The 22603-nt window shown below is 44.2% G+C and overlaps 1 protein-coding gene and 47 non-coding genes across 48 annotated transcripts in view; 1 reads left to right on the top strand and 47 right to left on the bottom strand.

Annotated features, from left to right (window-relative positions):
• Positions 1 to 22603, top strand: part of LOC116708073 (solute carrier family 23 member 2) — an 80189-nt gene that overhangs the window by 46575 nt on the left and 11011 nt on the right. The window contains exons 8-9 of the mRNA XM_032545845.1: positions 18391 to 18644; positions 20661 to 20825. Of these exons, the coding sequence (XP_032401736.1) occupies positions 18391 to 18644; positions 20661 to 20825 (419 nt within the window). The remainder of the gene's footprint in view (positions 1 to 18390; positions 18645 to 20660; positions 20826 to 22603) is intronic.
• On the bottom strand, positions 40 to 123 carry trnal-aag (transfer RNA leucine (anticodon AAG)). The gene has a single exon. It is a non-coding gene; the product is annotated as a tRNA-Leu (tRNA).
• Positions 418 to 500, bottom strand: trnal-cag (transfer RNA leucine (anticodon CAG)). Its single transcript has one exon. It is a non-coding gene; the product is annotated as a tRNA-Leu (tRNA).
• Positions 786 to 868, bottom strand: trnal-cag (transfer RNA leucine (anticodon CAG)). The gene has a single exon. It is a non-coding gene; the product is annotated as a tRNA-Leu (tRNA).
• Positions 1163 to 1246, bottom strand: trnal-aag (transfer RNA leucine (anticodon AAG)). The gene has a single exon. It is a non-coding gene; the product is annotated as a tRNA-Leu (tRNA).
• On the bottom strand, positions 1534 to 1616 carry trnal-cag (transfer RNA leucine (anticodon CAG)). The gene has a single exon. It is a non-coding gene; the product is annotated as a tRNA-Leu (tRNA).
• On the bottom strand, positions 1902 to 1985 carry trnal-aag (transfer RNA leucine (anticodon AAG)). The gene has a single exon. It is a non-coding gene; the product is annotated as a tRNA-Leu (tRNA).
• trnal-cag (transfer RNA leucine (anticodon CAG)) lies at positions 2280 to 2362 on the bottom strand. The gene has a single exon. It is a non-coding gene; the product is annotated as a tRNA-Leu (tRNA).
• On the bottom strand, positions 2648 to 2730 carry trnal-cag (transfer RNA leucine (anticodon CAG)). Its single transcript has one exon. It is a non-coding gene; the product is annotated as a tRNA-Leu (tRNA).
• Positions 3025 to 3108, bottom strand: trnal-aag (transfer RNA leucine (anticodon AAG)). The gene has a single exon. It is a non-coding gene; the product is annotated as a tRNA-Leu (tRNA).
• trnal-uag (transfer RNA leucine (anticodon UAG)) lies at positions 3396 to 3478 on the bottom strand. Its single transcript has one exon. It is a non-coding gene; the product is annotated as a tRNA-Leu (tRNA).
• Positions 3653 to 3735, bottom strand: trnal-cag (transfer RNA leucine (anticodon CAG)). The gene has a single exon. It is a non-coding gene; the product is annotated as a tRNA-Leu (tRNA).
• Positions 4021 to 4103, bottom strand: trnal-aag (transfer RNA leucine (anticodon AAG)). The gene has a single exon. It is a non-coding gene; the product is annotated as a tRNA-Leu (tRNA).
• Positions 4398 to 4481, bottom strand: trnal-cag (transfer RNA leucine (anticodon CAG)). The gene has a single exon. It is a non-coding gene; the product is annotated as a tRNA-Leu (tRNA).
• trnal-cag (transfer RNA leucine (anticodon CAG)) lies at positions 4767 to 4849 on the bottom strand. The gene has a single exon. It is a non-coding gene; the product is annotated as a tRNA-Leu (tRNA).
• Positions 5147 to 5229, bottom strand: trnal-uag (transfer RNA leucine (anticodon UAG)). The gene has a single exon. It is a non-coding gene; the product is annotated as a tRNA-Leu (tRNA).
• trnal-cag (transfer RNA leucine (anticodon CAG)) lies at positions 5404 to 5486 on the bottom strand. Its single transcript has one exon. It is a non-coding gene; the product is annotated as a tRNA-Leu (tRNA).
• trnal-aag (transfer RNA leucine (anticodon AAG)) lies at positions 5781 to 5864 on the bottom strand. Its single transcript has one exon. It is a non-coding gene; the product is annotated as a tRNA-Leu (tRNA).
• trnal-cag (transfer RNA leucine (anticodon CAG)) lies at positions 6155 to 6237 on the bottom strand. The gene has a single exon. It is a non-coding gene; the product is annotated as a tRNA-Leu (tRNA).
• On the bottom strand, positions 6523 to 6605 carry trnal-cag (transfer RNA leucine (anticodon CAG)). Its single transcript has one exon. It is a non-coding gene; the product is annotated as a tRNA-Leu (tRNA).
• trnal-aag (transfer RNA leucine (anticodon AAG)) lies at positions 6900 to 6983 on the bottom strand. The gene has a single exon. It is a non-coding gene; the product is annotated as a tRNA-Leu (tRNA).
• trnal-cag (transfer RNA leucine (anticodon CAG)) lies at positions 7278 to 7360 on the bottom strand. Its single transcript has one exon. It is a non-coding gene; the product is annotated as a tRNA-Leu (tRNA).
• On the bottom strand, positions 7646 to 7728 carry trnal-cag (transfer RNA leucine (anticodon CAG)). Its single transcript has one exon. It is a non-coding gene; the product is annotated as a tRNA-Leu (tRNA).
• trnal-aag (transfer RNA leucine (anticodon AAG)) lies at positions 8023 to 8106 on the bottom strand. Its single transcript has one exon. It is a non-coding gene; the product is annotated as a tRNA-Leu (tRNA).
• On the bottom strand, positions 8394 to 8476 carry trnal-uag (transfer RNA leucine (anticodon UAG)). Its single transcript has one exon. It is a non-coding gene; the product is annotated as a tRNA-Leu (tRNA).
• Positions 8894 to 8976, bottom strand: trnal-aag (transfer RNA leucine (anticodon AAG)). The gene has a single exon. It is a non-coding gene; the product is annotated as a tRNA-Leu (tRNA).
• Positions 9271 to 9354, bottom strand: trnal-aag (transfer RNA leucine (anticodon AAG)). The gene has a single exon. It is a non-coding gene; the product is annotated as a tRNA-Leu (tRNA).
• On the bottom strand, positions 9649 to 9732 carry trnal-aag (transfer RNA leucine (anticodon AAG)). Its single transcript has one exon. It is a non-coding gene; the product is annotated as a tRNA-Leu (tRNA).
• Positions 10020 to 10102, bottom strand: trnal-uag (transfer RNA leucine (anticodon UAG)). Its single transcript has one exon. It is a non-coding gene; the product is annotated as a tRNA-Leu (tRNA).
• Positions 10277 to 10359, bottom strand: trnal-cag (transfer RNA leucine (anticodon CAG)). The gene has a single exon. It is a non-coding gene; the product is annotated as a tRNA-Leu (tRNA).
• trnal-aag (transfer RNA leucine (anticodon AAG)) lies at positions 10654 to 10737 on the bottom strand. Its single transcript has one exon. It is a non-coding gene; the product is annotated as a tRNA-Leu (tRNA).
• trnal-cag (transfer RNA leucine (anticodon CAG)) lies at positions 11028 to 11110 on the bottom strand. The gene has a single exon. It is a non-coding gene; the product is annotated as a tRNA-Leu (tRNA).
• Positions 11396 to 11478, bottom strand: trnal-aag (transfer RNA leucine (anticodon AAG)). Its single transcript has one exon. It is a non-coding gene; the product is annotated as a tRNA-Leu (tRNA).
• trnal-cag (transfer RNA leucine (anticodon CAG)) lies at positions 11773 to 11855 on the bottom strand. Its single transcript has one exon. It is a non-coding gene; the product is annotated as a tRNA-Leu (tRNA).
• Positions 12141 to 12223, bottom strand: trnal-aag (transfer RNA leucine (anticodon AAG)). The gene has a single exon. It is a non-coding gene; the product is annotated as a tRNA-Leu (tRNA).
• Positions 12518 to 12601, bottom strand: trnal-cag (transfer RNA leucine (anticodon CAG)). The gene has a single exon. It is a non-coding gene; the product is annotated as a tRNA-Leu (tRNA).
• Positions 12887 to 12969, bottom strand: trnal-cag (transfer RNA leucine (anticodon CAG)). Its single transcript has one exon. It is a non-coding gene; the product is annotated as a tRNA-Leu (tRNA).
• Positions 13264 to 13347, bottom strand: trnal-aag (transfer RNA leucine (anticodon AAG)). Its single transcript has one exon. It is a non-coding gene; the product is annotated as a tRNA-Leu (tRNA).
• On the bottom strand, positions 13635 to 13717 carry trnal-uag (transfer RNA leucine (anticodon UAG)). The gene has a single exon. It is a non-coding gene; the product is annotated as a tRNA-Leu (tRNA).
• On the bottom strand, positions 13892 to 13974 carry trnal-cag (transfer RNA leucine (anticodon CAG)). The gene has a single exon. It is a non-coding gene; the product is annotated as a tRNA-Leu (tRNA).
• trnal-aag (transfer RNA leucine (anticodon AAG)) lies at positions 14269 to 14352 on the bottom strand. Its single transcript has one exon. It is a non-coding gene; the product is annotated as a tRNA-Leu (tRNA).
• Positions 14643 to 14725, bottom strand: trnal-cag (transfer RNA leucine (anticodon CAG)). The gene has a single exon. It is a non-coding gene; the product is annotated as a tRNA-Leu (tRNA).
• On the bottom strand, positions 15011 to 15094 carry trnal-aag (transfer RNA leucine (anticodon AAG)). The gene has a single exon. It is a non-coding gene; the product is annotated as a tRNA-Leu (tRNA).
• trnal-cag (transfer RNA leucine (anticodon CAG)) lies at positions 15380 to 15462 on the bottom strand. Its single transcript has one exon. It is a non-coding gene; the product is annotated as a tRNA-Leu (tRNA).
• Positions 15757 to 15840, bottom strand: trnal-aag (transfer RNA leucine (anticodon AAG)). The gene has a single exon. It is a non-coding gene; the product is annotated as a tRNA-Leu (tRNA).
• trnal-aag (transfer RNA leucine (anticodon AAG)) lies at positions 16120 to 16203 on the bottom strand. Its single transcript has one exon. It is a non-coding gene; the product is annotated as a tRNA-Leu (tRNA).
• Positions 16378 to 16460, bottom strand: trnal-cag (transfer RNA leucine (anticodon CAG)). The gene has a single exon. It is a non-coding gene; the product is annotated as a tRNA-Leu (tRNA).
• Positions 16755 to 16837, bottom strand: trnal-aag (transfer RNA leucine (anticodon AAG)). Its single transcript has one exon. It is a non-coding gene; the product is annotated as a tRNA-Leu (tRNA).

Raw genomic sequence — 22603 nt, forward strand, 5'->3', positions numbered from 1 at the left:
GAAGATCACATTCTTATTCCACTTTAATGCAAGAAATTGTGTCAGAAGTGGGATTTGAACCCACACCTCCCATTGGAGACTGCGACCTTAACGCAGCGCCTTAGACCGCTCGGCCATCCTGACCTCTGTAAAATAGGTGTGAGATGCCATCACATGTGGTATGCTCGAACGGCAAAGAACACCTGACAATTCTATAAGGACAATGCCAAACCTTTGCTCATAATGAGGAGCAAAAGTTCACATGTTTATTTACCACATTACTACGTTTGCGTTGCTGCCATGCCACTGGTGTAAATAGTTACCATAATGTGTGCCGAGAGATATTATTCCAACGAACCACTGAATGTCTCCTCAAGTTCTGGTTGACAGACATGAGCATAAGCTCACATTCTTAGTCCACTTAAACGTAAGCAAATGTGTCAGAAGTGGGATTCGAACCCACGCCTCCATTGGAGACTGCGACCTGAACGCAGCGCCTTAGACCGCTCGGCCATCCTGACCTCTGTCAGGTGGTTTTTAGATGCCTTCGCATGCGGTATGCTCGAACGGCAACACTTGATAAGGACTATGCCAAACATTTGCTCATAATGAGGAGCAAAAGTGGGCAGGTTTTCTACCACATTCCAAGGTGCATTTGCATTGCTCTCATGCCATGGGTGTAAATTGTTACCATAATATGTGGTGAGTGTTTTTATTCCAGTGAACCACTGAATGTCTCCTAAACTTTTGGTTGGCAGACATGAGCAGAAGCTCACATTCTTAGTCCACTTAAACGAAAGAAAATGTGTCAGAAGTGGGATTCGAACCCACGCCTCCATTGGAGACTGCGACCTGAACGCAGCGCCTTAGACCGCTCGGCCATCCTGACCTCTGTCAGGTGATTGTTAGATGTCTTCGCATGTGGTATGCTCGAACGGCAAAGAACACCTGACAATTCTATAAGGACTATGCCAAACCTTTGCTCATAATGAGGAGCAAAAGTTCACATGTTTATTTACCACATTACTACGTTTGCGTTGCTGCAATGCCACTGGTGTAAATAGTTACCATAATGTATGCCGAGAGATATTATTCCAGCGAACCACTGAATGTCTCCTCAAGTTCTGGTTGGCAGATGAGAGCAGAAGCTCACATTCTTATTCCACTTAAATGCAAGAAATTGTGTCAGAAGTGGGATTTGAACCCACGCCTCCCATTGGAGACTGCGACCTTAACGCAGCGCCTTAGACCGCTCGGCCATCCTGACCTCTGTCAGGTGGTTGTTACATGCCTTCGCATGCGGTATGCTCGGAACGGCAAAGAACACTTGATAAGGACTTTGCCAAACATTTGCTCATAATGAGGAGCAAAAGCGGGCAGGTTTTCTACCACATTACAAGGTGCATTTGCATTGCTCTCATGCCATGGGTGTAAATTGTTACCATATGTGGTGAGTGTTCTTATTCCAGTGAACCACTGAATGTCTCCTAAACTTTTGGTTGACAGACGTGAGCAGAAGCTCACATTCTTAGTCCACTTAAACGCAAGCAAATGTGTCAGAAGTGGGATTCGAACCCACGCCTCCATTGGAGACTGCGACCTGAACGCAGCGCCTTAGACCGCTCGGCCATCCTGACCTCTGTCAGGTGGTTTTTAGATGCCTTCGCATGCGGTATGCTCGAACGGCAACACTTGATAAGGACTATGCCAAACATTTGCTCATAATGAGGAGCAAAAGTGGGCAGGTTTTCTACCACATTCCAAGGTGCATTTGCATTGCTCTCATGCCATGGGTGTAAATTGTTACCATAATATGTGGTGAGTGTTTTTATTCCAGTGAACCACTGAATGTCTCCTAAACTTTTGGTTGGCAGATGAGAGCAGAAGATCACATTCTTATTCCACTTTAATGCAAGAAATTGTGTCAGAAGTGGGATTTGAACCCACGCCTCCCATTGGAGACTGCGACCTTAACGCAGCGCCTTAGACCGCTCGGCCATCCTGACCTCTGTAAAATAGGTGTGAGATGCCATCACATGTGGTATGCTCGAACGGCAAAGAACACCTGACAATTCTATAAGGACAATGCCAAACCTTTGCTCATAATGAGGAGCAAAAGTTCACATGTTTATTTACCACATTACTACGTTTGCGTTGCTGCCATGCCACTGGTGTAAATAGTTACCATAATGTGTGCCGAGAGATATTATTCCAACGAACCACTGAATGTCTCCTCAAGTTCTGATTGACAGACATGAGCAGAAGCTCACATTCTTAGTCCACTTAAACGTAAGCAAATGTGTCAGAAGTGGGATTCGAACCCACGCCTCCATTGGAGACTGCGACCTGAACGCAGCGCCTTAGACCGCTCGGCCATCCTGACCTCTGTCAGGTGGTTTTTAGATGCCTTCGCATGCGGTATGCTCGAACGGCAACACTTGATAAGGACTATGCCAAACATTTGCTCATAATGAGGAGCAAAAGTGGGCAGGTTTTCTACCACATTCCAAGGTGCATTTGCATTGCTCTCATGCCATGGGTGTAAATTGTTACCATAATATGTGGTGAGTGTTTTTATTCCAGTGAACCACTGAATGTCTCCTAAACTTTTGGTTGGCAGACATGAGCAGAAGCTCACATTCTTAGTCCACTTAAACGAAAGAAAATGTGTCAGAAGTGGGATTCGAACCCACGCCTCCATTGGAGACTGCGACCTGAACGCAGCGCCTTAGACCGCTCGGCCATCCTGACCTCTGTCAGGTGATTGTTAGATGTCTTCGCATGTGGTATGCTCGAACGGCAAAGAACACCTGACAATTCTATAAGGACTATGCCAAACCTTTGCTCATAATGAGGAGCAAAAGTTCACATGTTTATTTACCACATTACTACGTTTGCGTTGCTGCAATGCCACTGGTGTAAATAGTTACCATAATGTATGCCGAGAGATATTATTCCAGCGAACCACTGAATGTCTCCTCAAGTTCTGGTTGGCAGATGAGAGCAGAAGCTCACATTCTTATTCCACTTAAATGCAAGAAATTGTGTCAGAAGTGGGATTTGAACCCACGCCTCCCATTGGAGACTGCGACCTTAACGCAGCGCCTTAGACCGCTCGGCCATCCTGACCTCTGTCAGGTGGTTGTTACATGCCTTCGCATGCGGTATGCTCGGAACGGCAAAGAACACTTGATAAGGACTTTGCCAAACATTTGCTCATAATGAGGAGCAAAAGCGGGCAGGTTTTCTACCACATTACAAGGTGCATTTGCATTGCTCTCATGCCATGGGTGTAAATTGTTACCATATGTGGTGAGTGTTCTTATTCCAGTGAACCACTGAATGTCTCCTAAACTTTTGGTTGACAGACGTGAGCAGAAGCTCACATTCTTAGTCCACTTAAACGCAAGCAAATGTGTCAGAAGTGGGATTTGAACCCACGCCTCCAGGGGAGACTGCGACCTAAACGCCGCGCCTTAGACCGCTCGGCCATTCTGACCTCTGACACATGGGTGCGAGATGCCTTCGCATGTGGCCTGAATGTGTCCTAAAAACAGCTGCATGAGAAGTCAGTTGGTCCTGGATTTCAAGTGCCTTACTTACACCAAAAGTACATAAGTCGAGTTCAAACAAAGTCTAAGAGTGGAGTCAGGGAAAATGAGAAAAGGCAGATTGTCAGAAGTGGGATTCGAACCCACGCCTCCATTGGAGACTGCGACCTGAACACAGCGCCTTAGACCGCTCGGCCATCCTGACCTCTGTCAGGTGGTTTTTAGATGCCTTCGCATGCGGTATGCTCGAACGGCAACACTTGATAAGGACTATGCCAAACATTTGCTCATAATGAGGAGCAAAAGTGGGCAGGTTTTCTACCACATTACAAGGTGCATTTGCATTGCTCTCATGCCATGGGTGTAAATTGTTACCATAATATGTGGTGAGTGTTTTTATTCCAGTGAACCACTGAATGTCTCCTAAACTTTTGGTTGGCAGACATGAGCAGAAGCTCACATTCTTAGTCCACTTAAACGAAAGAAAATGTGTCAGAAGTGGGATTCGAACCCACGCCTCCATTGGAGACTGCGACCTTAACGCAGCGCCTTAGACCGCTCGGCCATCCTGACCTCTGTCAGGTGGTTGTTAGATGCCTTCGCATGTGGTATGCTGGAACGGCAAAGAACACCTGACAATTCTATAAGGACTATGCCAAACCTTTGCTCATAATGAGGAGCAAAACTTCACATGTTTATTTACCACATTACTACGTTTGCGTTGCTGCCATGCCACTGGTGTAAATAGTTACCATAATGTGTGCCGAGAGATATTATTCCAGCGAACCACTGAATGTCTCCTCAAGTTCTGGTTGGCAGATGAGAGCAGAAGCTCACATTCTTATTCCACTTAAATGCAAGAAATTGTGTCAGAAGTGGGATTTGAACCCACGCCTCCCATTGGAGACTGCGACCTGAACGCAGCGCCTTAGACCGCTCGGCCATCCTGACCTCTGTCAGGTGGTTTTTAGATGCCTTCGCATGCGGTATGCTCGAACGGCAACACTTGATAAGGACTATGCCAAACATTTGCTCATAATGAGGAGCAAAAGTGGGCAGGTTTTCTACCACATTCCAAGGTGCATTTGCATTGCTCTCATGCCATGGGTGTAAATTGTTACCATAATATGTGGTGAGTGTTTTTATTCCAGTGAACCACTGAATGTCTCCTAAACTTTTGGTTGGCAGACATGAGCAGAAGCTCACATTCTTAGTCCACTTAAACGAAAGAAAATGTGTCAGAAGTGGGATTCGAACCCACGCCTCCATTGGAGACTGCGACCTGAACGCAGCGCCTTAGACCGCTCGGCCATCCTGACCTCTGTCAGGTGATTGTTAGATGTCTTCGCATGTGGTATGCTCGAACGGCAAAGAACACCTGACAATTCTATAAGGACTTTGCCAAACATTTGCTCATAATGAGGAGCAAAAGCGGGCAGGTTTTCTACCACATTACAAGGTGCATTTGCATTGCTCTCATGCCATGGGTGTAAATTGTTACCATAATATGTGGTGAGTGTTCTTATTCCAGTGAACCACTGAATGTCTCCTAAACTTTTGGTTGGCAGACATGAGCAGAAGCTCACATTCTTAGTCCACTTAAACGCAAGCAAATGTGTCAGAAGTGGGATTTGAACCCACGCCTCCAGGGGAGACTGCGACCTAAACGCAGCGCCTTAGACCGCTCGGCCATTCTGACCTCTGACACATGGGTGCGAGATGCCTTCGCATGTGGCCTGAATGTGTCCTAAAAACAGCTGCATGAGAAGTCAGTTGGTCCTAGATTTCAAGTGCCTTACTTACACCAAAAGTACATAAGTCGAGTTCAAACAAAGTCTAAGAGTGGAGTCAGGGAAAATGAGAAAAGGCAGATTGTCAGAAGTGGGATTCGAACCCACGCCTCCATCGGAGACTGCGACCTGAACGCAGCGCCTTAGACCGCTCGGCCATCCTGACCTCTGTCAGGTGATTGTTAGATGTCTTCGCATGTGGTATGCTGGAACGGCAAAGAACACCTGACAATTCTATAAGGACTATGCCAAACCTTTGCTCATAATGAGGAGCAAAAGTTCACATGTTTATTTACCACATTACTACGTTTGCGTTGCTGCCATGCCACTGGTGTAAATAGTTACCATAATGTATGCCGAGAGATATTATTCCAGCGAACCACTGAATGTCTCCTCAAGTTCTGGTTGGCAGATGAGAGCAGAAGATCACATTCTTATTCCACTTAAAAGCAAGAAATTGTGTCAGAAGTGGGATTTGAACCCACGCCTCCCATTGGAGACTGCGACCTTAACGGAGCGCCTTAGACCGCTCGGCCATCCTGACCTCTGTCAGGTGGTTGTTAGATGCCTTCGCATGTGGTATGCTCGGAACGGCAAAGAACACTTGATAAGGACTATGCCAAACATTTGCTCATAATGAGGAGCAAAAGTGGGCAGGTTTTCTACCACATTACAAGGTGCATTTGCATTGCTCTCATGCCATGGGTGTAAATTGATACCCTAATATGTGGTGAGTGTTTTTATTCCAGTGAACCACTGAATGTCTCCTAAACTTTTGGTTGGCAGACATGAGCAGAAGCTCACATTCTTAGTCCACTTAAACGTAAGCAAATGTGTCAGAAGTGGGATTCAAACCCACGCCTCCATTGGAGACTGCGACCTGAACGCAGCGCCTTAGACCGCTCGGCCATCCTGACCTCTGTCAGGTGATTTTTAGATGCCTTCGCATGCGGTATGCTCGAACGGCAATGAACATTTGACAATTCTATAAGGACTCTGCCAAACATTTGCTCATAATGAGGAGCAAAAGTTGGCAGTTTATTTACCACATTACAACATTTGCATTGCTCCCATGCCACTGGTGTAAATTGTTACCATAATATGTGGTGAGTGTTTTTATTCCATTGAATGTCTCCTAAACTTTTGGTTGGCAGACATAAGCAGAAGCTCACATTCTTAGTCCACTTAAACGTAAGCAAATGTGTCAGAAGTGGGATTCGAACCCACGCCTCCATTCGAGACTGCGACCTGAACGCAGCGCCTTAGACCGCTCGGCCATCCTGACCTCTGTAAAATAGGTGTGAGATGCCTTCGCATGTGGTATGCTGGAACGGCAAAGAACACCTGACAATTCTATAAGGACTATGCCAAACCTTTGCTCATAATGAGGAGCAAAAGTTCACATGTTCATTTACCACATTACTACGTTTGCGTTGCTGCCATGCCACTGGTGTAAATAGTTACCATAATGTGTGCCGAGAGATATTATTCCAACGAACCACTGAATGTCTCCTCAAGTTCTGGTTGGCAGATGAGAGCAGAAGATCACATTCTTATTCCACTTTAATGCAAGAAATTGTGTCAGAAGTGGGATTTGAACCCACGCCTCCCATTGGAGACTGCGACCTTAACGCAGCGCCTTAGACCGCTCGGCCATCCTGACCTCTGTAAAATAGGTGTGAGATGCCATCACATGTGGTATGCTCGAACGGCAAAGAACACCTGACAATTCTATAAGGACAATGCCAAACCTTTGCTCATAATGAGGAGCAAAAGTTCACATGTTTATTTACCACATTACTACGTTTGCGTTGCTGCCATGCCACTGGTGTAAATAGTTACCATAATGTGTGCCGAGAGATATTATTCCAACGAACCACTGAATGTCTCCTCAAGTTCTGGTTGACAGACATGAGCAGAAGCTCACATTCTTAGTCCACTTAAACGTAAGCAAATGTGTCAGAAGTGGGATTCGAACCCACGCCTCCATTGGAGACTGCGACCTGAACGCAGCGCCTTAGACCGCTCGGCCATCCTGACCTCTGTCAGGTGGTTTTTAGATGCCTTCGCATGCGGTATGCTCGAACGGCAACACTTGATAAGGACTATGCCAAACATTTGCTCATAATGAGGAGCAAAAGTGGGCAGGTTTTCTACCACATTCCAAGGTGCATTTGCATTGCTCTCATGCCATGGGTGTAAATTGTTACCATAATATGTGGTGAGTGTTTTTATTCCAGTGAACCACTGAATGTATCCTAAACTTTTGGTTGGCAGACATGAGCAGAAGCTCACATTCTTAGTCCACTTAAACGAAAGAAAATGTGTCAGAAGTGGGATTCGAACCCACGCCTCCATTGGAGACTGCGACCTGAACGCAGCGCCTTAGACCGCTCGGCCATCCTGACCTCTGTCAGGTGATTGTTAGATGTCTTCGCATGTGGTATGCTCGAACGGCAAAGAACACCTGACAATTCTATAAGGACTATGCCAAACCTTTGCTCATAATGAGGAGCAAAAGTTCACATGTTTATTTACCACATTACTACGTTTGCGTTGCTGCAATGCCACTGGTGTAAATAGTTACCATAATGTATGCCGAGAGATATTATTCCAGCGAACCACTGAATGTCTCCTCAAGTTCTGGTTGGCAGATGAGAGCAGAAGCTCACATTCTTATTCCACTTAAATGCAAGAAATTGTGTCAGAAGTGGGATTTGAACCCACGCCTCCCATTGGAGACTGCGACCTTAACGCAGCGCCTTAGACCGCTCGGCCATCCTGACCTCTGTCAGGTGGTTGTTACATGCCTTCGCATGCGGTATGCTCGGAACGGCAAAGAACACTTGATAAGGACTTTGCCAAACATTTGCTCATAATGAGGAGCAAAAGCAGGCAGGTTTTCTACCACATTACAAGGTGCATTTGCATTGCTCTCATGCCATGGGTGTAAATTGTTACCATATGTGGTGAGTGTTCTTATTCCAGTGAACCACTGAATGTCTCCTAAACTTTTGGTTGACAGACGTGAGCAGAAGCTCACATTCTTAGTCCACTTAAACGCAAGCAAATGTGTCAGAAGTGGGATTTGAACCCTTGCCTCCAGGGGAGACTGCGACCTAAACGCAGCGCCTTAGACCGCTCGGCCATTCTGACCTCTGACACATGGGTGCGAGATGCCTTCGCATGTGGCCTGAATGTGTCCTAAAAACAGCTGCATGAGAAGTCAGTTGGTCCTGGATTTCAAGTGCCTTACTTACACCAAAAGTACATAAGTCGAGTTCAAACAAAGTCTAAGAGTGGAGTCAGGGAAAATGAGAAAAGGCAGAACGGCAAAGAACACTTGATAAGAACTATGCCAAACATTTGCTCATAATGAGGAGCAAAAGTGGGCAGGTTTTCTACCACATTACAAGGTGCATTTGCATTGCTCTCATGCCATGGGTGTAAATTGTTACCATAATATGTGGTGAGTGTTTTTATTCCAGTGAACCACTGAATGTCTCCTAAACTTTTGGTTGGCAGACATGAGCAGAAGCTCACATTCTTAGTCCACTTAAACGAAAGAAAATGTGTCAGAAGTGGGATTCGAACCCACGCCTCCATTGGAGACTGCGACCTTAACGCAGCGCCTTAGACCGCTCGGCCATCCTGACCTCTGTCAGGTGGTTGTTAGATGCCTTCGCATGTGGTATGCTGGAACGGCAAAGAACACCTGACAATTCTATAAGGACTATGCCAAACCTTTGCTCATAATGAGGAGCAAAAGTTCACATGTTCATTTACCACATTACTACGTTTGCGTTGCTGCCATGCCACTGGTGTAAATAGTTACCATAATGTGTGCCGAGAGATATTATTCCAACGAACCACTGAATGTCTCCTCAAGTTCTGGTTGGCAGATGAGAGCAGAAGATCACATTCTTATTCCACTTTAATGCAAGAAATTGTGTCAGAAGTGGGATTTGAACCCACGCCTCCCATTGGAGACTGCGACCTTAACGCAGCGCCTTAGACCGCTCGGCCATCCTGACCTCTGTAAAATAGGTGTGAGATGCCATCACATGTGGTATGCTCGAACGGCAAAGAACACCTGACAATTCTATAAGGACAATGCCAAACCTTTGCTCATAATGAGGAGCAAAAGTTCACATGTTTATTTACCACATTACTACGTTTGCGTTGCTGCAATGCCACTGGTGTAAATAGTTACCATAATGTATGCCGAGAGATATTATTCCAGCGAACCACTGAATGTCTCCTCAAGTTCTGGTTGGCAGATGAGAGCAGAAGCTCACATTCTTATTCCACTTAAATGCAAGAAATTGTGTCAGAAGTGGGATTTGAACCCACGCCTCCCATTGGAGACTGCGACCTTAACGCAGCGCCTTAGACCGCTCGGCCATCCTGACCTCTGTCAGGTGGTTGTTACATGCCTTCGCATGCGGTATGCTCGGAACGGCAAAGAACACTTGATAAGGACTTTGCCAAACATTTGCTCATAATGAGGAGCAAAAGCGGGCAGGTTTTCTACCACATTACAAGGTGCATTTGCATTGCTCTCATGCCATGGGTGTAAATTGTTACCATATGTGGTGAGTGTTCTTATTCCAGTGAACCACTGAATGTCTCCTAAACTTTTGGTTGACAGACGTGAGCAGAAGCTCACATTCTTAGTCCACTTAAACGCAAGCAAATGTGTCAGAAGTGGGATTTGAACCCACGCCTCCAGGGGAGACTGCGACCTAAACGCAGCGCCTTAGACCGCTCGGCCATTCTGACCTCTGACACATGGGTGCGAGATGCCTTCGCATGTGGCCTGAATGTGTCCTAAAAACAGCTGCATGAGAAGTCAGTTGGTCCTGGATTTCAAGTGCCTTACTTACACCAAAAGTACATAAGTCGAGTTCAAACAAAGTCTAAGAGTGGAGTCAGGGAAAATGAGAAAAGGCAGATTGTCAGAAGTGGGATTCGAACCCACGCCTCCATCGGAGACTGCGACCTGAACGCAGCGCCTTAGACCGCTCGGCCATCCTGACCTCTGTCAGGTGATTGTTAGATGTCTTCGCATGTGGTATGCTCGAACGGCAAAGAACACCTGACAATTCTATAAGGACTATGCCAAACCTTTGCTCATAATGAGGAGCAAAAGTTCACATGTTTATTTACCACATTACTACGTTTGCGTTGCTGCCATGCCACTGGTGTAAATAGTTACCATAATGTATGCCGAGAGATATTATTCCAGCGAACCACTGAATGTCTCCTCAAGTTCTGGTTGGCAGATGAGAGCAGAAGATCACATTCTTATTCCACTTAAAAGCAAGAAATTGTGTCAGAAGTGGGATTTGAACCCACGCCTCCCATTGGAGACTGCGACCTTAACGGAGCGCCTTAGACCGCTCGGCCATCCTGACCTCTGTCAGGTGGTTGTTAGATGCCTTCGCATGTGGTATGCTCGGAACGGCAAAGAGCACTTGATAAGGACTATGCCAAACATTTGCTCATAATGAGGAGCAAAAGTGGGCAGGTTTTCTACCACATTACAAGGTGCATTTGCATTGCTCTCATGCCATGGGTGTAAATTGATACCCTAATATGTGGTGAGTGTTTTTATTCCAGTGAACCACTGAATGTCTCCTAAACTTTTGGTTGGCAGACATGAGCAGAAGCTCACATTCTTAGTCCACTTAAACGTAAGCAAATGTGTCAGAAGTGGGATTCAAACCCACGCCTCCATTGGAGACTGCGACCTGAACACAGCGCCTTAGACCGCTCGGCCATCCTGACCTCTGTCAGGTGGTTTTTAGATGCCTTCGCATGCGGTATGCTCGAACGGCAACACTTGATAAGGACTATGCCAAACATTTGCTCATAATGAGGAGCAAAAGTGGGCAGGTTTTCTACCACATTACAAGGTGCATTTGCATTGCTCTCATGCCATGGGTGTAAATTGTTACCATAATATGTGGTGAGTGTTTTTATTCCAGTGAACCACTGAATGTCTCCTAAACTTTTGGTTGGCAGACATGAGCAGAAGCTCACATTCTTAGTCCACTTAAACGAAAGAAAATGTGTCAGAAGTGGGATTCGAACCCACGCCTCCATTGGAGACTGCGACCTTAACGCAGCGCCTTAGACCGCTCGGCCATCCTGACCTCTGTCAGGTGGTTGTTAGATGCCTTCGCATGTGGTATGCTGGAACGGCAAAGAACACCTGACAATTCTATAAGGACTATGCCAAACCTTTGCTCATAATGAGGAGCAAAACTTCACATGTTTATTTACCACATTACTACGTTTGCGTTGCTGCCATGCCACTGGTGTAAATAGTTACCATAATGTGTGCCGAGAGATATTATTCCAGCGAACCACTGAATGTCTCCTCAAGTTCTGGTTGGCAGATGAGAGCAGAAGCTCACATTCTTAGTCCACTTAAACGTAAGCAAATGTGTCAGAAGTGGGATTCAAACCCACGCCTCCATTGGAGACTGCGACCTGAACACAGCGCCTTAGACCGCTCGGCCATCCTGACCTCTGTCAGGTGGTTTTTAGATGCCTTCGCATGCGGTATGCTCGAACGGCAACACTTGATAAGGACTATGCCAAACATTTGCTCATAATGAGGAGCAAAAGTGGGCAGGTTTTCTACCACATTACAAGGTGCATTTGCATTGCTCTCATGCCATGGGTGTAAATTGTTACCATAATATGTGGTGAGTGTTTTTATTCCAGTGAACCACTGAATGTCTCCTAAACTTTTGGTTGGCAGACATGAGCAGAAGCTCACATTCTTAGTCCACTTAAACGAAAGAAAATGTGTCAGAAGTGGGATTCGAACCCACGCCTCCATTGGAGACTGCGACCTTAACGCAGCGCCTTAGACCGCTCGGCCATCCTGACCTCTGTCAGGTGGTTGTTAGATGCCTTCGCATGTGGTATGCTGGAACGGCAAAGAACACCTGACAATTCTATAAGGACTATGCCAAACCTTTGCTCATAATGAGGAGCAAAACTTCACATGTTTATTTACCACATTACTACGTTTGCGTTGCTGCCATGCCACTGGTGTAAATAGTTACCATAATGTGTGCCGAGAGATATTATTCCAGCGAACCACTGAATGTCTCCTCAAGTTCTGGTTGGCAGATGAGAGCAGAAGCTCACATTCTTATTCCACTTAAATGCAAGAAATTGTGTCAGAAGTGGGATTTGAACCCACGCCTCCCATTGGAGACTGCGACCTGAACGCAGCGCCTTAGACCGCTCGGCCATCCTGACCTCTGTCAGGTGGTTTTTAGATGCCTTCGCATGCGGTATGCTCGAACGGCAACACTTGATAAGGACTATGCCAAACATTTGCTCATAATGAGGAGCAAAAGTGGGCAGGTTTTCTACCACATTCCAAGGTGCATTTGCATTGCTCTCATGCCATGGGTGTAAATTGTTACCATAATATGTGGTGAGTGTTTTTATTCCAGTGAACCACTGAATGTCTCCTAAACTTTTGGTTGGCAGACATGAGCAGAAGCTCACATTCTTAGTCCACTTAAACGAAAGAAAATGTGTCAGAAGTGGGATTCGAACCCACGCCTCCATTGGAGACTGCGACCTGAACGCAGCGCCTTAGACCGCTCGGCCATCCTGACCTCTGTCAGGTGATTGTTAGATGTCTTCGCATGTGGTATGCTCGAACGGCAAAGAACACCTGACAATTCTATAAGGACTATGCCAAACCTTTGCTCATAATGAGGAGCAAAAGTTCACATGTTTATTTACCACATTACTACGTTTGCGTTGCTGCAATGCCACTGGTGTAAATAGTTACCATAATGTATGCCGAGAGATATTATTCCAGCGAACCACTGAATGTCTCCTCAAGTTCTGGTTGGCAGATGAGAGCAGAAGCTCACATTCTTATTCCACTTAAATGCAAGAAATTGTGTCAGAAGTGGGATTTGAACCCACGCCTCCCATTGGAGACTGCGACCTTAACGCAGCGCCTTAGACCGCTCGGCCATCCTGACCTCTGTCAGGTGGTTGTTACATGCCTTCGCATGCGGTATGCTCGGAACGGCAAAGAACACTTGATAAGGACTTTGCCAAACATTTGCTCATAATGAGGAGCAAAAGCGGGCAGGTTTTCTACCACATTACAAGGTGCATTTGCATTGCTCTCATGCCATGGGTGTAAATTGTTACCATATGTGGTGAGTGTTCTTATTCCAGTGAACCACTGAATGTCTCCTAAACTTTTGGTTGACAGACGTGAGCAGAAGCTCACATTCTTAGTCCACTTAAACGCAAGCAAATGTGTCAGAAGTGGGATTTGAACCCACGCCTCCAGGGGAGAATGCGACCTAAACGCAGCGCCTTAGACCGCTCGGCCATTCTGACCTCTGACACATGGGTGCGAGATGCCTTCGCATGTGGCCTGAATGTGTCCTAAAAACAGCTGCATGAGAAGTCAGTTGGTCCTGGATTTCAAGTGCCTTACTTACACCAAAAGTACATAAGTCGAGTTCAAACAAAGTCTAAGAGTGGAGTCAGGGAAAATGAGAAAAGGCAGATTGTCAGAAGTGGGATTCGAACCCACGCCTCCATCGGAGACTGCGACCTGAACGCAGCGCCTTAGACCGCTCGGCCATCCTGACCTCTGTCAGGTGATTGTTAGATGTCTTCGCATGTGGTATGCTGGAACGGCAAAGAACACCTGACAATTCTATAAGGACTATGCCAAACCTTTGCTCATAATGAGGAGCAAAAGTTCACATGTTTATTTACCACATTACTACGTTTGCGTTGCTGCCATGCCACTGGTGTAAATAGTTACCATAATGTATGCCGAGAGATATTATTCCAGCGAACCACTGAATGTCTCCTCAAGTTCTGGTTGGCAGATGAGAGCAGAAGATCACATTCTTATTCCACTTAAAAGCAAGAAATTGTGTCAGAAGTGGGATTTGAACCCACGCCTCCCATTGGAGACTGCGACCTTAACGGAGCGCCTTAGACCGCTCGGCCATCCTGACCTCTGTCAGGTGGTTGTTAGATGCCTTCGCATGTGGTATGCTCGGAACGGCAAAGAGCACTTGATAAGGACTATGCCAAACATTTGCTCATAATGAGGAGCAAAAGTGGGCAGGTTTTCTACCACATTACAAGGTGCATTTGCATTGCTCTCATGCCATGGGTGTAAATTGATACCCTAATATGTGGTGAGTGTTTTTATTCCAGTGAACCACTGAATGTCTCCTAAACTTTTGGTTGGCAGACATGAGCAGAAGCTCACATTCTTAGTCCACTTAAACGTAAGCAAATGTGTCAGAAGTGGGATTCAAACCCACGCCTCCATTGGAGACTGCGACCTGAACACAGCGCCTTAGACCGCTCGGCCATCCTGACCTCTGTCAGGTGGTTTTTAGATGCCTTCGCATGCGGTATGCTCGAACGGCAAAGAACATTTGACAATTCTATAAGGACTCTGCCAAACATTTGCTCATAATGAGGAGCAAAAGTTGGCAGTTTATTTACCACATTACTACGTTTGCATTGCTCCCATGCCACTGGTGTAAATTGTTACCATAATGTGTGCAGAGAGATTTTATTCCAGAGAACGTCTCCTCAAGATCTGATTGTCAGATGCAAGCAGAAGATCACGTTTTAATTCGACTTAAATGCAATCAATTGTGTCAGAAGTGGGATTCGAACCCACGCCTCCCATTGGAGACTGCGACCTTAACGCAGCGCCTTAGACCGCTCGGCCATCCTGACCTCTGTCAGGTGGTTTTTAGATGCCTTCGCATGCGGTATGCTCGAACGGCAACACTTGATAAGGACTATGCCAAACATTTGCTCATAATGAGGAGCAAAAGTGGGCAGGTTTTCTACCACATTACAAGGTGCATTTGCATTGCTCTCATGCCATGGGTGTAAATTGTTACCATAATATGTGGTGAGTGTTTTTATTCCAGTGAACCACTGAATGTCTCCTAAACTTTTGGTTGGCAGACATGAGCAGAAGCTCACATTCTTAGTCCACTTAAACGAAAGAAAATGTGTCAGAAGTGGGATTCGAACCCACGCCTCCATTGGAGACTGCGACCTGAACGCAGCGCCTTAGACCGCTCGGCCATCCTGACCTCTGTCAGGTTGTTGTTAGATGTCTTCGCATGTGGTATGCTCGAACGGCAAAGAACACCTGACAATTCTATAAGGACTATGCCAAACCTTTGCTCATAATGAGGAGCAAAAGTTCACATGTCTATTTACCACATTACTACGTTTGCGTTGCTGCCATGCCACTGGTGTAAATAGTTACCATAATGTGTGCCGAGAGATATTATTCCAGCGAGCCACTGAATGTCTCCTCAAGTTCTGGTTGGCAGATGAGAGCAGAAGATCACATTCTTATTCCACTTAAAAGCAAGAAATTGTGTCAGAAGTGGGATTTGAACCCACGCCTCCCATTGGAGACTGCGACCTTAACGGAGCACCTTAGACCGCTCGGCCATCCTGACCTCTGTCAGGTGGTTGTTAGATGCCTTCGTATGCGGTATGCTCGGAACGGCAAAGAACACTTGATAAGGACTATGCCAAACATTTGCTCATAATGAGGAGCAAAAGTTGGCAGTTTTTTTTACCACATTACTACGTTTGCATTGCTCCCATGCCACTGGTGTAAATTGTTACCATAATGTGTGCAGAGAGATTTTATTCCAGAGAACATCTCCTCAAGATCTGATTGTCAGATTCAAGCAGAAGATCACGTTTTTGTTCCACTTAAATGCAAGCAATTGTGTCAGAAGTGGGATTCGAACCCACGCCTCCCATTGGAGACTGCGACCTTAACGCAGGGCCTTAGACCGCTCGGCCATTCTGACCTCTGACAGATGGGTGCTAGATGCCTTCGCATGCGGCCTGAACGTGTCCTAAAAACAGCTGCGTGAGAAGTCAGTTGGTCCTGCGTTTCAAATGCCTTACTTACACCAAAAGTACATAAGTCGAGTTCAAACAAAGTCTAAGAGTGGAGTCAGGGAAAATGAGAAAAGCCAGATTGTCAGAAGTGGGATTCGAACCCACGCCTCCATTGGAGACTGCGACCTGAACGCAGCGCCTTAGACCGCTCGGCCATCCTGACCTCTGTCAGGTGGTTCTTAGATGCCTTCGCATGTGGTATGCTCGAACGGCAAAGAACACTTGACAATTCTATAAGGACTATGCCAAACCTTTGCTCATAATGAGGAGCAAAAGTTCACATGTTTATTTACCACATTACTACGTTTGCGTTGCTGCCATGCCACTGGTGTAAATAGTTACCATAATGTGTGCCGAGAGATATTATTCCAACGAACCACTGAATGTCTCCTCAAGTTCTGGTTGACAGACATGAGCAGAAGCTCACATTCTTAGTCCACTTAAACGTAAGCAAATGTGTCAGAAGTGGGATTCGAACCCACGCCTCCATTGGAGACTGCGACCTTAACGCAGCGCCTTAGACTGCTCGGCCATCCTGACCTCTGTCAGGTAATTGTTAGATGCCTTCGCATGCGGTATGCTCGAACGGCAAAGAACATTTGGCAATTCTATAAGGACTCTGCCAAACATTTGCTCATATTGAGGAGCAAAAGTTGGCAGTTTTTTTTTAATCACATTACAACATTTGCATTGCTTCCATGAAACTGGTATAAGTTGTTACCATAATGTGTGCAGAGAGATTTTATTTAAAAAGAACCACAGAACTTCTCCTCACAGTTCAGAGAAATACAGAGAAATCACAATCTTCTTTGTGCTTTTCAAGCCATGAATCCCACAAGCCAGAGTATCTCTGTCATCCATATGAGAAATTAACATACTGCATGTGCATCAAAAGACAATGCCATGTCGAATCCTCCACTTGAAGAAATTGTGAACATCTGTAGGATGTTTTACCTTTAGGTGCATACAGCAGCGGTGTCCAAAGTCAGTCCTCCTGGGCCGGTGTTCTGTATGTTTTAGTTGTTTCTGCGGTTCAACATACCTGAATTAAATCATTGTTCCTCAGTAGGCCTCTGCAGAACTTTGACATGCTGAGCAGGTAGTTGAACCATTTGAATCAGCTACGTTGGAACATAGACACAACTAAAACTGGCAGGAAGCCAGCCCTTGAGGACTGAAGATGTTCACCAATAGCATACAGGTTCTAATTTTTATGTTGTGGTGTGTTGTTTTCTCGAATACTTAATCTTAGGAAAGAAAAACACTTTCCAAAAGCAGAAATGATCCCTGCTGAAGTTTTGCAAAGACCTTTTCTTTTGGAAAGCACAATATGGGTCATAGACTTGTATGAATAAAATAAAATAAAATAAAATAAAATAAAATAAAATAAAACAAAACATTCATACAGAGCGTCAAGCGTTACTTCAGTAGTAGTTTTGTTAAAAAAAACCTAAAGACGATTCTTTAAAAACTTACTGTGATGGTCCGTTGTATTGTGTAATGAATGGCATCCATGCTTCCAGTTCTTACATGGTTTTAATCATGTTTATTGAAGGGACTGCAGTTCATCTTATCCACCAGCAATAACAGCAATAGCAATAATTTCATAACTGAACTGTCGTAAAATTGAGGCAAACTGTTTACTCTCTACATTTCCATTTGGTTTTTATGTGGATTCCATTTTTCTATGCTCCTTGTAAAAAACCCCAAATAACTGTTTTCCCCCAGAGATGTGGAAAATGAAATACAAGAGTAGAAACTGTGTAAGGTCTGATGATGACTCTGTTATTTTTTCCCCGTTATTTAATTAATGACCTAGTCTGGTATTAAACCATCTAACCAATTACGTTCTATGCTTGATTAATTCTATTCTGGTATGACAATTCAGTATGTCTAAAGATTTGAAGAATTTGTCCATTGGAGACCATGAGCTTTTACCCTGTGTGCGTTCTGCCAGGGTCACAGTGACCCTGCCTGCGCTTTTGCAAGGTTTTTTTTTGTGTATCTTGTATCTGGAACTGATGGTATGATGAGGAACTTTATGTACAGCCATTTGGAAAATGAAATGTGATAAATTAGTTTTCTGTCCACAGGTCAATGGGGTATTCCCACTGTAAGCCTGTCCTCGGTGTTGGGAATGATGGCAGGCGTTTTGGCATCTACCATGGAATCCATCGGTGACTACTATGCTTGCGCTCGTTTGTCTGGTGCTCCTCCACCACCCATTCACGCCATCAACCGAGGCATCGCCGTTGAGGGCATGGGCTGCATCCTGGCCGCACTGTGGGGAACTGGGAATGGAACCACTTCCTACAGCCAAAACATCGCTGCACTTGGAATTACCAAGGTACACAGCTCCAGTCGGGTGCCAGTTCAGTCTACTGTTGTGCAAAGCTAATGGAGGCATGTTCAAAAACTTGAAACGGTGATTACCATGAAAGGGATCATATTTTTCACATTTGACTTGTAAAAAGAGGAAAATAACACCCTGTTTAATTTTCCTTTCACTTTACAGTTATGTAATACCTTGTGTGGGACTATAAATTTGTGATTATAAAGTAACAAAATAGGAAAAACCTCTACTATTATGATTACTTCTGCAAGGCAATGTATGTTAAAGGGGCAGTATTGTGTAAAACTGAAAATTTTGAGCTTTAAATCATGTTATAATGTTATTCCCTCTTCAAAAACATGCCTGGGGTGTTGCCTCGATTCTTTCATGGATGTTTGAGAAATCCTTTGATGTCCCGTGGCAACCATTCTGCTGTGCAAAACACCTGGTTGGACCTAGCACCAATTTGGAGGTGCAGCTTCTCCCTTGAGCTTCTTCAAGCTACCACAGAGCATCCCTCTCCTCCTGACTCCACCACTCAGCTCTTTCAGTCCAGCCAGCAGCAATTAGCAAACACCTGTGCATCTGTTAAGCTCAGCGTACAAGCTACTTGTCAGTGAAACGGTGAAAAAACATTGATAAAGGGTTAATAGAGGAGCAATGTCATGATGACTTCCTGAAGGCTGAGTTTCATTAAAAGAAGAAGTCTGTTTTCCATTGAACGTATCACCTTTAGAAATATTAACATTCCTGCTTTTTGGTCACTTGCCGAGTGAATCACAAAGTACATTTGGCACCATAAAATTTAACTGCTAACTGAAACTTTAACAAGAGTCTTCATTTCTGTCTTTGAAGTAGCGCTGGTTTATTCAAATATAAAAAAGCCAGCAGAGCTTCACCTGATACCCGTGGTCACATCCTAAACCAGCGCACTCATCATGCATACATCGTGTTGTGTGACACTGTCCTGCTTTACCAAGCCAGTACACTTAAACAGTGAGTTCACTTATGCGACAGGTGAGAAATGCATTACTGTTATCTGTTCAGACCTGCCAAACAAATATGAGGAAAGGAAATAGAAATAGAACGGAAACAAACACACAAGGTCGAGTGTGTGTCTAAGTAGGTAGTTAGAGGGTGAGTCTGTTGTGAGCTTCTACTGCACCGATCAAATCTACTGGTAATCCATCTCCTGTCAAGTATAACTCAGCTATTGTAAGTTTTCCAAAAACAGGGTGAGGCCAATGTGATTATTTGTTGATAAAATTGACATGAAATGTCAAGATAAATTACTTTTTGTACAAAAGAAAATAAAAATTCGGTAGCATATCAGGAAAGTTTCGCTTCACTCGCGAAGTTTCCAGTGCAGTTCTGGGAAATACATCACTTTCAATACAACCAAAATCCACCTCATCTTAGTGCCACAACTACAGTATTTATCATAAAACTAGTTTTTTCAAAATTGTTGCATTTACATTAAGCAAATTTATTTTTGAAATTGTCAAATTGCAAAATTATATGGTCATTAGAAAAGCAGCTATAGTTCTTAAAGAGATTGGAGCAAAACATTATGTATTTTGCTCCAAAACACCTAATGTGTGCTCCATAATATGTGGATGCATATCCATGTACTGCAACATGGGTATGCAATACCATGTTGCACACCCATAGTTGCATACGTGCAAAATTAACCCGGTAGTGTTTTACTAAGCTGGGATCTAGTGACTGTCAAGAACTTTTCTGTACTGTCTTGGATTTTTCCAATTGAGCTTGATTTCTCATGATGAATTTCACCTGGGCCAATCAGCAAACAGAAGTAGAATGTGTTAATGGTGATGTTGAGTTTCTGCACTGTTTCACAATTATAGTTTGCAATGTCAATGGAGAAAGTGAACAAAACCGTTCAGACCATGCTGGCCACGCTTCCAAATATTCAACTATTAAAGTCAGACCAAGAGGAATGTTTAAACCATAAATATCTAAATATAATCAGGGTTTCCAAGTATCGTAATTTTCTTTGTTTCATCTCAGGTTGGCAGCCGTCTCGTCCTTCAGACAACAGGAGTTTTGATGATTGCTCTGGGCGTCTTTGGGAAGTTTGGAGCGGTTTTTATCACCATCCCGGACCCAGTCATTGGAGGAATGTTTCTTGTTATGTTTGGCATGATTGCAGCTGTGGGGATTTCCAACCTTCAGGTAAACACATTAAGTGTTTTTTTGTTTGTGCTTTACAGATGCTTTACAAGCTGATTCTACACTATATTGACTCGGGGGGGGGGGGGGGGGGGGGGGGGCTGAATGTTTATGCATACAACACTAAAATTTTTAAAAGAAAAAAAACATCATCATTTTCCACCACCTAATTTTATTTGTTTTAAGAACTTCTTTCACCTTATAGACAAAATTTATTTTGTATTTAGGCCTGAATTGTCTCTGGGGATCAATAAATGAACACCTCTTTTCAAAGCAATGTTCACAATAACTATCCATCCAGTCAGAATGAGCTTCAACTATTTTGCAAAGAATACGCAACAAGTCAAATCAAGATTTTGTATATCACATTTCAGCAACAACGTATTTCAAAGTGCTTTACGTGATAAAAACATAATACTTTTACCGATTATGAAACAAGCAGCAACATTAAAATTCGTCAAATGCCATCGTCAAGAATAATTGTCATCAAACATTTTGATCAATGTTCCAGTCAAAGGCAACTCTAGACAGGTGAGTTTTTAGCCTTGATTTAAAGGAACTCAGTGTTTCATCTGTTTTGTATTTTTTTGGAAGTTTATTTCAGATTAGTGGAGCATAGAAACTGCTTCTCCAACTTTGCTTTTCATTTTGGGGATACAAAGTAGACTTGAACCAGAAGACCTGAGTTTTCTGGAAGGTTGACATGACAACATCGGGACTGAAATGTATTTTGGTGCTAAGACAATCAGTGATTTATGAACTAATGAAAGTATTTTAAAGTCGACTCTCTGAGCTACAAGGTGCCAGTGTTAGAACTTTAGAACTGGGCGATGTGCTCTATCTTCCTGGTTGTAGTGAGAATGCCAGCAGCAGGACTGTGGATCATGTGGAGCTGTTTGACTCAGTGCAACTAAAGATAAAGACATGGATGAGTTTCTCTGGATCTTGCTGGGACTTTAATTCTTTAATCCTAGAAATGTTCTTCAGGTGATAGAATCCCCACTTTGTAATTATCTTTATTTGTCATGTCTGAGTACATCACAACACCCAGATTTCAGGCTTGATTGATAGTATCTAGCTGAAAAATCTGAAGCTGCATGCTGATCATTCCTCTATTGGTCCAAAGACAATAACTTCAGTTTCGTTTCTGTTCAGCTGGAGAAAGCAAAGACACCTCCACACATTGATTTGTTCTAAGGATCTGTTCACTACATGGATAAGTTCGGAGTATTTTGGTGACATTGTAATGTAGAGCTGTGTATTATCTGCATAGCTTTGGTAGTTAAAGTTATGACTTGTTAAAGTCTGAGCTAGCCGGAACCTTGGGGTACCCTACATGCGACTTCTGTGTGTCCCAATGAGAAGTTACTTTATGACAAATAAGTCCCTGTTTATTAGATAAAACCCAAACCAGCCAACTACATGTGCAAAGCTGATATACCAAAAGACTTACAGGTATAACGGCAGCAAAAATGTGCTTCATGAGTATTGAATCTGGAGGGCTTAGCATAAATACGCTCCACATGGTTTAGAGATTTTTACGTGGAATACCAAATGTTAAAAACTTCGCATTTTCCTCCACCTCACGATTAATTGTGTGCTTCTTTTTATTTGTTGCATAAGAAAATGTGGATAGGTTTCGGAAACACTTTCCATCAACAACGGCTCCTATCAAGTTTCAACGTTTTAACTGAGGTCTTTAGTTTTAATAGCAGCCTTAATTAGACGTTGGTCTTTCCTTCTCCGCTATAGACAAGTTAATATGAGATCTGGCAGAACAT

Source organism: Xiphophorus hellerii, chromosome 2, assembly GCF_003331165.1.
Source record: "Xiphophorus hellerii strain 12219 chromosome 2, Xiphophorus_hellerii-4.1, whole genome shotgun sequence".
NCBI classification, from domain to species: Eukaryota; Metazoa; Chordata; class Actinopteri; order Cyprinodontiformes; family Poeciliidae; genus Xiphophorus; species Xiphophorus hellerii.